At 45.2% G+C, this 12,893-nt stretch overlaps 1 protein-coding gene across 1 annotated transcript; it reads left to right on the top strand.

Annotated features, from left to right (window-relative positions):
* Positions 1–9,016: 9,016 nt before the first annotated feature.
* Positions 9,017–9,670, top strand: F5J12DRAFT_897063 (uncharacterized protein; the record flags this gene model as incomplete). Its single annotated transcript, XM_051747996.1, has 3 exons — positions 9,017–9,085; positions 9,138–9,369; positions 9,417–9,670. The coding sequence occupies 3 exons, from the start codon at positions 9,017–9,019 to the stop codon at positions 9,668–9,670; spliced, it is 555 nt and encodes a 184-aa protein (XP_051595834.1).
* Between the last annotated feature and the right edge of the window lie 3,223 nt (positions 9,671–12,893).

The following is a 12,893-nucleotide window of genomic DNA, read 5'->3' as shown; positions in this document are numbered from 1 at the left end:
TTGACTCATACTTTGATGTTCTGACTGTCTTTGACTCACCTATTGCCAATACTTACTGATCTTTTGACTTTGCTTACTGATTCTTCACTTTTTGGCTTGCTAATCCTTACCAATGCTTACCAATGCTTTCCAAGACAATTACCCATCGCTTACATTCCTTACTCATCAGTTACCAATCACTTACCAAGTGTTTGCACCTTGTTTTCCATAGGCAACACCCCTGTACTGTATATAAATCACTGTACTTAGATAGCAAAAAAAAAGAAGACATCAGAGAGCCCCTCTTGCTCACATTTTATCATCACTCAGTAATTCATTCAGCTGCTTCAATAGTTGAGACTTTATTAAGGGTCTAACTATCATCTACTTCACTCCAAGTCCTCCCTGAGCTCAGTGCAGCTTAGGACATTGAATTAAGTCATCATCCATCCTTCTGTAGGCTGACAGCAGTCTACCCTATTGCATTCTCTTGCATTCCTGCTCCTTCTTCATCAGGAGCACTCCCAACCCTCAGCACTTGTCTTTGAGTGTTGTAGCTTGCAAAAACCCTCCCAAAGAACAGGTTCTGCCATCTAGGTACTGCATAGGCACACCACCACTTGCACCTTTTGTCTTTTGTGTTGGTTTTGGTTGGTTTTCACCACTGAACCACACTTTGACTCACATTGCCTTCAGTGCAAGAGTGGTGTTGAGTGGAGAATGTTTGGAACTGTTTGATGATGGAAGGAGGGCAATGTGGATTAGCCAGTGCTGCAATGAGGTTGTTGGCAACCTCTCTTCAGGATTGAGCTTGAGTTCTCATAATGGCATAAGTTTTTCAGGAGGCAGGAAGTGGGATTGTACAAGTGTGGGTACAAATATACTGTCAAGTCCAGGCCTACTCTGACCAACTCCAATGTGAAACAAGGTCTGGGGAGAGGTTTGGGAGCAAGTCTGACACAGTCAAACAGAACTCCAACAAGTGGAGGATTGGCAGGAACAAAGTCTGCTGAGACAGAAGCAGAGTGGAGTGAGGGCATTGGGTTTAGCTCATGCACTACCCCCTTGCACAATCTCAGCCCTCATATTCATATTTCAGAGGAAGAGACCAGATGGAAGATCAGAGTTAACTCTGACAAACAGAAGACAGAGAGATACAGAGTAGGAACTTAGGTGATATTCATACTGAAGAACAGCAGAGTACTGTACAGGCTTTTATACTACCATGGAGGTACAGTAACTGGAATCAGAACTGACATACAGAGACCTGTAAATTTTCAAGTGAAAACTTCCTGGATGATGAATGAAGGGGAGATGGAGAACATACAGGTAACATAGAACCAACCAAAAAGGAAACAGTCCAGGTGCTGAACCATGGGGTGCATGCACTGCAGAGTACCTGACTGTGCACTGTCAAGGAGAAGTCCAAAGGCTGGACTGGCAAGAGTCATGTGACCCACTGGAAAGTGGTCTGTGCAGTCTGACAGAAGGCTGGTACCAAGTCTGACAGTAGCCAGAGCAGAGAAGACTTGCAAATGACAGAGGACCAGCAGAGTTGGCATGGAGTGAGTGAAATGGCTGGTGGAGTAGGGTGTGGAGTGAGTGGGGACCTAGGATAAATGTATGGTCATGACAGACAGACAAGACTGGTATGAAGATGTTGCAAGGAGCAGGGAGGAAGGATCCATATGCTTCTTGGACTGGAGAGACTGAAACAACCATATAAGACCTTTCTAACCAAATGACAGACCTGAGGCAACCAAAGAACATCCTCCTGGAGGTCATACTGATAAAAAGAACATGCTGTCCAAGCTGGATGGGCTGAGAGGGGGCAGACAAGGATGGCATGTACCAGGATGCTTTAGGATGGAAGCTAGTAGGAATCCCTGGTAGATATACATAGCCATGGTCCCTAGCAAAGGGGACAAGTGAGATGATTGATGTAGAGGTTGCCATATCAGAAGAATTAGTGAAATGAGCATCTGTTGGAGGGAGTGCTGTTATGTTTTACCCTTGTTTTTGCCTCATTGCTACCTCATTTCCTTCTGCTGGATGTTCTTTCCTTTCTTGGCCATCTTCTCCTTGTTCCAATGGCCTTTTACTTCCATCACTAGCAATATTCCCTCATGCCTTGTTTGGGACATGTAATGTTGTTGTTCAACCAATAACATAGATAACTCATTACATGTGGATGCCTCACAATCTATTCCTGGAGCCCCAGACTCAAGCCGCTCAATCATATGCAGTGTTCCTCAGCACTTTGCCCTCAGAGTCCCTAACCTGGACTTCTCTTACTAGCATTGCCAAATCCTCTGCTGTTTACAGAGGTCACTGTAGCTGTTGCTTCAGTAGAAACCATTAGCCTGTAGCTGAGCTCAACCTATGTCTTGACTTTGGTCAAGTGTAACAAAAGCTCAAGTCTAAACAGCCTTTTGGCCAATGGTCACTGTTTAGTGAACCACCACAAACCCCCGAAACAACCAACATTGGGCACCATTGTGACCCACACAAGAAGAATCTTCAGAAGATGAACAGGAGAGCACTGTCACCAACACCTCCAATGAACCAGAACAACTGGATAGAGGCTTTAACTCAGGTATCCTCTCAAACCTTTTCAACCAGTCCCTCTCTTTACTTGGTACTCCCATCCCACCTGTACCAACCCTGACACCTTTCACTCTGCCCCCACCCCCAAACATGATGTCCAGTTCATTGTCAAAGGCTACAACCAGCAATGCCATCAAAGCCACAGAACTGAAGATTGGCTCCCCATCTTATTTTGATGGTGACCAGAAAAACACCATGAGCTGGCTGTTTTCAGTCCAGATGTACCTCATGGTCAATGATGAAGTATACAACACTGACACTAAAACAGTAGTGTTTGCTCTGTCATACATGAAGAAATGGGTTGCTTGCTCATGGGCAGCAACCTTCCAGAAGACCTCTCTGGAAAAGAACCCCCCCAGTTTTGGCTCTTTTGCTGAATTTACAAAGACTTTCAAAGCTTTGTTTACCTCCTCTGACTCTGCAGGTGTTGTGATCTCCAAGATGTGCACCCTGAAACAAAAGGAATCCATGGAACAATATATCACAGATTTCCAAACCACTGCCACAGATTCCACCATCACAGAAGATGTGACCTTGATGAAGTCTTTCTCTCAAGGTCTCAAACCATTTATTGCCAACTGCATCTACATGATGGAGATGACACCTACCAAGGTTGAAGATTAGTATGCTCAGGCACAAAAGTTCAATGCAAAGTGAAGGAAAGTAAATGAGCTTTCCAGAAAGAAAGAAAAGAAGGTGTTTTATCCCAAAAACAACTTCTCAGAAGAAAAAGATCCCAACACAATGGACATGGATGGAGTGAAACTCTCCAAAGAAGAAAGAGACCACCACATCAAGGAAGGAAGATGTTTTGGTTGTGGAAACAAGGGACACCTCTCATGGGAATGTCCAAACAAAGGAAAGACTCCTCAGAAAAGAGTCAAGAAAATCAAGAGGATCATCAAGGTAGAAGAAACTGATGATGAAGAAAACAATGAAGGGCCCTCCATAGCTTTAGTGAGCATTGCTAGAGTGTTAGGAAAGGGTTTTTAGAGGGGATCTCTGAATTGACATCAGAAGTTCCCAGTGAAAAGGACAGTTCCATCTCTGCTGCTCCTGTACTAGTATCTTCCACTCCAGATTGTACTATGCAAATCCCTGTCTCCCTTTACACATCAGAAGGAACAAAGAAAATTGTCAACACCACTGCACTAGTTGACTCTGGTGCAGAAACATCCTGTATTGATTGGGGATTCATGCAAAAGCATAAAAGATTCAGTTTTTTGCCACTCTCTACTTCAAAATTAAGGGACTTGTCCACCAGTCCTTCCATGTTATCAATTGTGGATTGGAAAACATGCTTCTTGGTCTCCCTTGGCTACAAGAAAACAACCCCATCATTGATTGGAGAATGGGAACTCTCTCCATCAGTGAAAAGACAAACAGGTCCAAAGAGTTGTCTTGCAACACTTCTTGTGTTGCCATCGATGAACCTACTGTAAACCTTGTTTCCCCCATTGAGAAAAAAGGGATAAACAAGTTTATGGATTATGAAGAACCCAAGGATGACACAATATGAGCTCACTTTGTAATGTCACTTGGAAAACTTGTTGAAGAAGCCAAGAAAACAAATCCCAAAAACCATTTTCTTAAGAAAGTCACCACCACCACAGAGTTAGCACAAGAGGAAGCAAAGAAGAAACCAAATGTGGTCCTTCCTGATGACTACAAAGAGTTCACCTCAGTTTTTGAAAAACCTTCAGACAGAATGTTTCCCCCATCCAGACCCTATGACCATGCCATAAACCTCATTGAAGATTTCACTCCTAGAGTGGCTAAGGCATACCCACTTTTTCCATCTGAGAGAGAGTCTGCAGAAAAGTTCATCAAAGAAAACCTTTGAGAAGGAAAGATCCATCCCTCCAAGTCTCCCCAAGGTGCTCCATTCTTCTTTGTCAGAAAGAAGGATGGCTCCCTCTGTCCCTGTCAAGACTACAGATATCTAAACAAGAATGCAGTGAAGGATGCATATCCCCTTCCCCTTATCTCAGATCTGGTCAACAAGTTAAAAGGAGCCTCCATCTTCACAAAAATGGATGTTAGATCCAGATACAACAATGTCCAGATAAAGAAGGAGACCAGTGGATGGCCACATTTATCACACACAAAGGACTCTTCAAACTGACAGTCATGTTCTTCAGCCTTTGTAATTCCCCTGCCATGTTCCAGTGATTCATGAACGATTCATTTCAGGATATGATCACTGAAGGATGGTTGGTCATCTATATGGATGACCTTCTCATCTTCTCCACCAATGCTGAAGAACACAGACAAAGAACTTGTCATGTCCTTGAATGAATGAAAGAATTGTCACTTCCTCTGAAACTAGAAAAGTGTCATTTCAATCTTACTGAGGTGGAATACCTCAGAATGATCATAAAGGAAAATACTGTCACTATGGACCCCATCAAAGTCCAGGGTATTGCTGAATGGCCTGTCCTGAAGAAGGTTAAAGATGTGTGATCTTTCCTGGGATTCACCAACTTCTATTGAAGACTCATCCCTTAGAGCTAGTTCAGAAACCTTGGGTAAGTTGCAATTAGTTCCTTCAATGCTTGTACATGTTTTTCCACTGGGGCAGTTCTCACTGAAGCATGGTTGGTCATCTATATGGATGACCTTCTCATCTTCTCCACTGATGCTGAAGAAGACAGATGAAGAACTCATCATGTCCTTGAACAAATGAAAGAATTGTCACTTCCTCTGAAACTAGAAAAGTGTCATTTCAATCTTACTGAGGTGGGATACATGAGAATGATCATAAAGGAAAATACTGTCACTATGGACCCTGTCAAAGTCTGGGGTATCACTGAATGGCCCATCCTGAAGAAGGTTAAAGATGTGCAATCCTTCCTGGGATTCACCAACTTCTACTGAAGATTCATCCCTTACTATTCAGACATTGCCAGAGCCCTAATTGACCTAACCAAGAAAACTGTCTCTTGGGAGTGCTCAAAAAAGTGTCAAACTGCCTTTGAACTCCTAAAGAGGATTTTTATGGCACAACCAACCCTCCATATGCCTGATACTTCTTGGCCATTTGTGATAACCACTGATGCATCTAAGTACATGACTGGAGGAGTTCTCCTTCAAGAAGATTTGAATGGTCAATGGCAGCCCTGTGCCTTCATCTCCCAGTCATTTAACCCTGCAGAATGCAACTATGACATTTATGATTGAGAGTTGCTGGGAGTTATTCAAGGACTGAAGACCTGGAGACATTATCTCCATGGTTCCCTGTTCCCAGTCAAGGTCTGCACTGACCACAAACATTTGACCTACTTCAAGGCACCCCAGAACCTAAACCATTGCCAGGCACACTGGCTTCTGGACCTTGCAGATTTTGATCTGCAACTTGAAAACATCCCATGCAAAGACCTGGCAGCTCCCAATGCACTCTCCTGATGCCCTGACCATGTCCCTGATGATGATGATGATGAGGATAACAAAGGAGTAACCCTCCTCCCCCACACAATGTTTGTAAACCTTATCAACACCAGTCTGACACAGAGGGTTGCATCATCCTCTATGAAAGACTCCATTGTCCAAACAGCTCTTCAAGCCATTGAAAATGTCAACATGCTACTCCCCTTCAAGTCACATCTTTCCAACTGGAAATTTGATAATGGGGTGCTACTTTACAAAGATCAGGTCTATATCCCTGATGATCCCTCCCTCTGACAAACCATGGTGTCCAATCACCATGATCACCCCTCTGCAGGACACCCTGGTGTATTAAAAATGAGACAGCTTGTCTCCTCTGGATTCTGGTGGCCAGGACTTGTGTCCTTTGTCTGCAGATACATTGAAGGCTGTGCTACATGCCAGCAAAATAAAGTAAACACTCATCCAATGACCCCTCCCCTGACACCCATTGTTTGGACCTTGATCCACCCCTTCCAACAGATCTCATGCAATCTGGTCACTGACTTACCCCTTTCCAAATGCTATGATTCCCTTTTGGTCATGGTAGACCATGGGCTTAAAAAGGGGGTAATTTTATCACCTACAAAGAAAACCACTGCTGTGGATATTGCAACACTGTTTTTCAAGAAAGGCTACTCCCACTTCAGGTTATATGACAAAATCATATCAGATCAAGGCCCTCAATTTGCCTCCACCTTTGCAAAAGAACTTGCCTCCCTCCTGGGATACTCTCTCACTCTGTCCACTGCTTATCACCCTCAAATAGATGGAGAGACTGAATGAGTCAACCAAGAGGTTGAAACTTATCTTTGAATCTTCTGCCAGAATGATCCCACTCTCTGGGTAGACAACCTCCCTATGGCAGAATTCACACACAATCACTGACCCCACTCCATAACCCACCAGTCACCATTCTACCTCATGTACAGGTATGAACCAAAACCCCTTCCATCTTTGATCATGGAAACACACCTTCCCACCACTGAGTCTAGACTTGAGGAATTACAAAAGGCTAGAGAAGAAGCCCTTGCAGCCCATGACCTAGCCCAAAAAGCCATGAAAGACCATGCTTCTAGACCCTTCACCCCATTTCAAAAAGGTGATAAGGTATGACTAGAAGCCTGCAATTTGAAATGCTCCTATGAAAACAGGAAGCTTGCACCAAAACAAGAAGGACCCTTCATTGTCTTGGACATCCTATCCCCAATCATGTATCACCTTGCAATTCCTGCATGATCAAAGATCCACAATGTGTTCCATGCTTCCCTGTTATCACCCTATCACAAAAATGACATTCATGGACTGAACTTCCTGGCTCCACCACCTGATCTGATAAATGAAGAGGAAGAGTATGAGGTGGAGGCAAAAGTCAGCCATAAGAGGTCTGGCTGCAGACATGCCTTCTTAATCAAATGGAAAGACTATCTGTCTTCCAAAAACTCATGGAAAAAAGAAGAACACCTAGAACATGTGGATGATATGCTCTCTGCATATAAGAAACAATTCCCCAAAGACTTTCCCCCTCAGAAACCACCTCCCCATCACTCTTCCTGAACTGTCAGAACTGTCTCCTTTGAAATGCCCCCTTGTCATTACACATATCCTTGTGAGATCTCCCATCACCACACCCCTTTTGCTTGTCATCAGCAGCAACCCACTAGTGAACAAATGATCAACTTGTACCATCTCTTTATCACCAACCCTGCCATTGTCAGCACCATCTATCATGAGGTCAATGAGGACTCTCCCCCTGACCTCATCTATCATGCATCCATTCAGGCTCTATGCCTCAAAGAACTTTCCCATTGTGTTAACCACCAAAACCCTCTGCTGTCCCCAGCACACATTATTCTAAATGATTTTGCTTGTGAACAAGTCCCCCTGTGGCTCCATCTCTTTGATATCCTTGGAGGTGCAGACCTTATATACAACATCAGGCAACATCCTGACCTCATTGCACCCCCTCCTCCTGGGTCCAGAAGACCCTCAACTGCAACCTCTCCTCCTGTGTCCTCCATTTCATTGTCCCCTCCAGCATTGTCATTGTCATCATCATCCTCCCCATCCTCCAGCTCTCTTCAAAGAGCAGATAGACCATGGGCCTGTTGCCTGTCTGGTCCAAAGCCCCAACCATGTGAATCTCATGGTTCACTGTCATCTCCTTCTGAAATAGACCCAGTCTCTACTTTCAGTGTCACTGCTGATGAGTTGGCTGCCACCATGAATCAAGTAGAAATGCTCACAAACCTCCCACCTTCTCCTATGAGAAGTGGTTGTCTGGCCACTTGGCCCTTAACCCCATCAGACCCATGTTACTGGCAAACATGTTACTCTTGTTGCTGCCTTGGACACATTCATGTCAACTGCAACCTATATGAATGCCCCCTGTGTTGTACCACTCATCCTGGACATACCCAGGCCCAATGCCTGTCCTTACACCCTCATCATCCCTTACATGATAGAATCACTACACCCAGGCTAGTAGATGATCAAACTCTCATTGACAGTGAGGACAATGATGGGTACAATGACAATTTCAACTTTGATGACTCTGCCATTGCCAACATGACCAGAGAACCTTATGGAGAGTAGTTTGAAGTTGGGGACTTCAAGCCTTAGAAGGGGGGTAATGTTATGTTTTACCCTTGTTTTTGCCTTGTTGCTACTTCATTTCCTTCCACTGGATGTTCTTTCCTTTCTTGGCCATCTTCTCCTTGTTCCAATGGCCTTTTACTTCCATCACTAGCAATATTTCCTTGTGCCTCATTTGGGACATGCAATGTTGTTGTTCAACCAATAGCACAGATAACTCATTACATGCAGATGCCTCATGATCCATTTACATGTAGTATTTAGTCTGCCAGCCCAAGTCCTAGAACCCCAGACTTGAGCTGCTCAATCATATGCAGTGTTCCTCAGAACTTCACCCTCAGAGTCCCTAACCTGGTGTAGAGTGGAAGCACATGCAAAGGTGGAGCAAGATGTTCAGATGGGAGAGGAGACCATGGTGGAGCTTGGCAATGATGGTGCAGTGAAGATGTCACACATGGAAGTTCTGCAGCCAGCTCACAAGGTAAGTCAATGTGGGCACATCCTCCAGTCTCACTGACACTGCCACCACACAGTGCTCTTGGCAGACTGTTGCCAAGAGTGACAAAGAGCCTGCCTGGCCAAAGACCTGTATCCCAGCTGTGGGTATGATCACCCACAAGGAGCCATGCATGCAGTGCACTCTGAAGGGGGTTTCTTGTACTGGAATGTTGGGCAAGACCTGCAATGCCTGCATGAGGATCAAGCAGGGCTGTGAAAAGTCAAGCAAAGCAGCAGGCAAGAAGGCACAGGCAGGCACATCAGTTGGTAAGTAGCAGTTGTGTCTTGATGCATCTGAGGCTAATCTGCTACAGTGCAATCCATGAAGGCCCCTAAGGCCAGTCCATCAAAGTGGGGTCACAACAATGACAATGATGATGACATTGTGGAGGTGGTCAAGAGCAGGGCCCACGGAAAAGGAAAGGGACTGGTGCATGGTGGACTGGATGACAAGACCACCACAGCTTTGTCTCAAGCACTGATGATGGTGAGGGCTGAGGCCATGGCTTCGCATGCAGCCACCATGCATCTGCAGGTCAGTGTAGACCAGCTCACAGAGGCCCCTTAAGACCTTGGCATAGAGTAGATGACCATGTAGTTTGTAGACACCCTTCTGCATCCTGTCCCATTTTTGCTGTGGCCCACATCTTATCCATGGGAATATACCAAGCCTTGTCTTGTCCCTGGTAGTTGCAATGTCAGGCATTGTGAAAGACCTCTGTCTGTGTGGCAAGGAACTGGCCCTAGATTGACTGTGGTATCATATTGTGCATGGGGTACCACCTGACTTGTCTTCTTCATGCAACTTTTGACTTCTCTCAGTGGTGAGTCCTTGTAGAATGGTCTTGATGGTAGGATGTGATGGATTCTTGAAGAGAGAATGAAGGGACTGTTTATTGGGTAACTGGGACAGTCTTTGGGTATCAATTGCAAGGAGACAGAAGAAGAACTGAAAGGAAAACAGATCAAGGTGCACACACTGACTGTGCATTCAAAGAAGAAATGTGCAGGGTAGTTTCAAGTATCCATGGTTTATAGTGGCCAAGGATGGCATTAGCAAGACTAGTAAGAGAGATAGGAGAAATGTTGTTTTAGCTATATACTTATTTTTGTTATGTTTCTGGATGGTTTTTGACTTTTTGTTAGTGGTTTTTATGTTTTTTGTGTGAGGACTAGCTATCAGTAGAATCGCTGGATGCAACCCAAGGTGGAACAGATGTCTCTGGACAGAACCCAGGGTAAAACAGATAAAAAGAAACAAACTATGTAAGTTGGGTGCAGGTCACCCCTGCAGGGGACTTTGAATGCTGACTGTCCCCAGTCAGCATGGGGAAAGGAATGAGGGTAGCAGAAGAGGCTGTGGAGAGGCAGGTGAAGCTGCAGAAGGAGGTAGGGGTATTGTTGGAGGAGAGGGTATGGAGGCAAGTAGGAAGGAAAGAAGGGGAGGGCATGATGGACAGGCTGTGGGTGCCAGAAAGGGTGGATAGTCAGCTGTCTGAGGCAAAAGCCTCTACCTTGTCATCAGTGGGGTCATCCTCAGTCTCCTCAAGAAGGTGGTCTAGTTCTTCATCATCTAACCCAGTAATGTGAGTCACAGTCACATGGGTTTGAGACCATGGGTGGTAGGGAAGTAGGCAGAATGCAGTGAAGTGGAGTCTTGAGATGGAGCCATCCAACTTAGCCAGCAGGTATGAGCCCCCAGTGGTCTGATGAAGGATGACCATGGGGCCAGTGTACTGCAGCTTTGTCTTCTGGTTCAGTTCTTTCTCTACATGGGAGTTGTGAATGAGCACAAGGGTGTTGGGAGCAAAGTTATGGTCTGTAATGTGATGCTGAAAGGTGGCTTCAAACTGCTGGATAGACTGGAAGTGTGCATGGAGGACATTATTGGGGACCTGGTCTAGGTCATCCTGACACTTCTGTAACTGGTACATGCACTAAGCAATCAGTTCTGTGGTACTCAGCAGTGTTGCATCATCATGGGATAGGGGCAAAAGGAAAGTAGCCTCAGCAAGGTTGAATGGGAACAGCTGTTTGACACCATGTACCATGAAATAGGGGGATAGACCTGTGGACTTCAAGATGGTGACTTGCTCAGCCCAGAACACATAGTGTGTGATGGTGTGCCAGCAGCAGTCATTGTTCTCGCAGCTCTTCATGATAGCCTTGTGCACATCATAGTGGCAATGCTCTACAATGCCATTAGCCTGAGAGTTGTAAGGAGAGATATGGATGTGATGGATATGATATTGCACAGCTAGGGCATCTAAGGCTTGAATGAATGTGGGACCATTGTTAGTGAGACTGAAGATGTATACATGTACCACACACAATGTGTAGAAGAGGCCATACAACTCAAGCTTAGCCTTGGAGTAATGGCTTTCCACTTTGTTGAGGGTAATGGATCTGAAGTGACTAGGGTATCATTTTCTGTCTTCACCAAGCTGATAAAGGATGTAGCCAACTGCGATGACTGAAGTGTCAACTGCTAAAATTACTTCACAACTACACTCATAGTAAATCCTTTGGAGTGCAGGGGACTTTATGATTTCATCCTTGAGCCATTGTGGCTCATCCCATGTGAATGGTACATCTTTCCATGTGAGTGCAACTAGCAGCCACATGATTTTGGCAAAGTCTTTGATGAAGATGCAGAGGACACCACAAACACCAAGGAAACCATGAACCTGTGTCAGGTTGCAGCACTCAGGCCAGTTGCAGATCTTTTGTACTTTGCTTTCCTCAGGGACATGACCTTCGAAGGTGCACTTGTGGCCAATGATCACAGCAGATGGAGTGGCTAGCATGAACTTCTTTGCTGAGACAGTGGCTCTGATGTTCTGCAAATTCTGAAGGATGTGGTTAATGACTATACAGTGATTCCAGATAAATTTCTGAATCCCAGGATTCTCTGGGATAGTCTCATAGGACTTGTCTGCACACTGATAGTGGGTGGTCTCCGATTTTATGGGGACATCATCTATGAAAGGCAAGGTATGATGTGGGATCTCATCTTGGAGGACAAACACAGTATCTCCCTGGCATACCTGGACTGTGTTTGCATGACCTTGTGGCAGAGTAGTAAGCCAATGTGGTCTGAGCAGGGTACCAAAGGTGGTGAGGTCATGGGAATCAATGTGAAGCGCATGCCGGTCATACCCAGAGTAGAGGTCCATCATTGCATACACTGCATATCCAGCAAAGGATTCCATGAGATGTTCTATGAAGGGTGGGATGGACACATTGCAGATGGTTACTGCATTTAGGGGCTGTAAGTCATGCACAAGGTGAAGAGACTTTCTGTCTTTCTTTACTACACAGAACCAGCAGGAGCAGTAAGCCACTGTAGAAGGTTCATACATGCTGGACTTGATGTGATCTTTAATCATGTCTATGACTTGGGCATGTATCATGCTCAGAATAGGGATATTGCATTGGACCCAAGGTGTGTGCAGGATCATGGGGATCTTTACAGGTGGGAAATAGCATTCATCTAGGTGTCTGCACTCTGTGATGTCCCAAGTGAATGCAGGCTTGTGGACTGAGATGAGCCAAGTCACAAGTTTGAGTTCTTCTGGCCAAAGCCAATCTGCAGGATCAAGCTCAAGCTCCACAGCCCATTCAGCAGTGAAGTGGATACCTGGATTGAAGTCTGGTGGATGTGTAGGAGGTGGTTGGAGACCAGTGAGTGGATCATCAGGCAGGCTGTGCATGATGTGGTATTCTTCCACCATCAGGGCAGGTACTGTCTGAACCTTCTTGGCAACTGGCTTGTAAATGAGAGTGCAAAC

The sequence above is a fragment of the Pisolithus orientalis genome (assembly GCF_024613125.1).
Source record: "Pisolithus orientalis strain OTSU chromosome Unknown F5J12scaffold_47, whole genome shotgun sequence".
Taxonomy (NCBI): domain Eukaryota; kingdom Fungi; phylum Basidiomycota; class Agaricomycetes; order Boletales; family Pisolithaceae; genus Pisolithus; species Pisolithus orientalis.
This window is presented reverse-complemented; position numbering and strand designations above follow the sequence as displayed.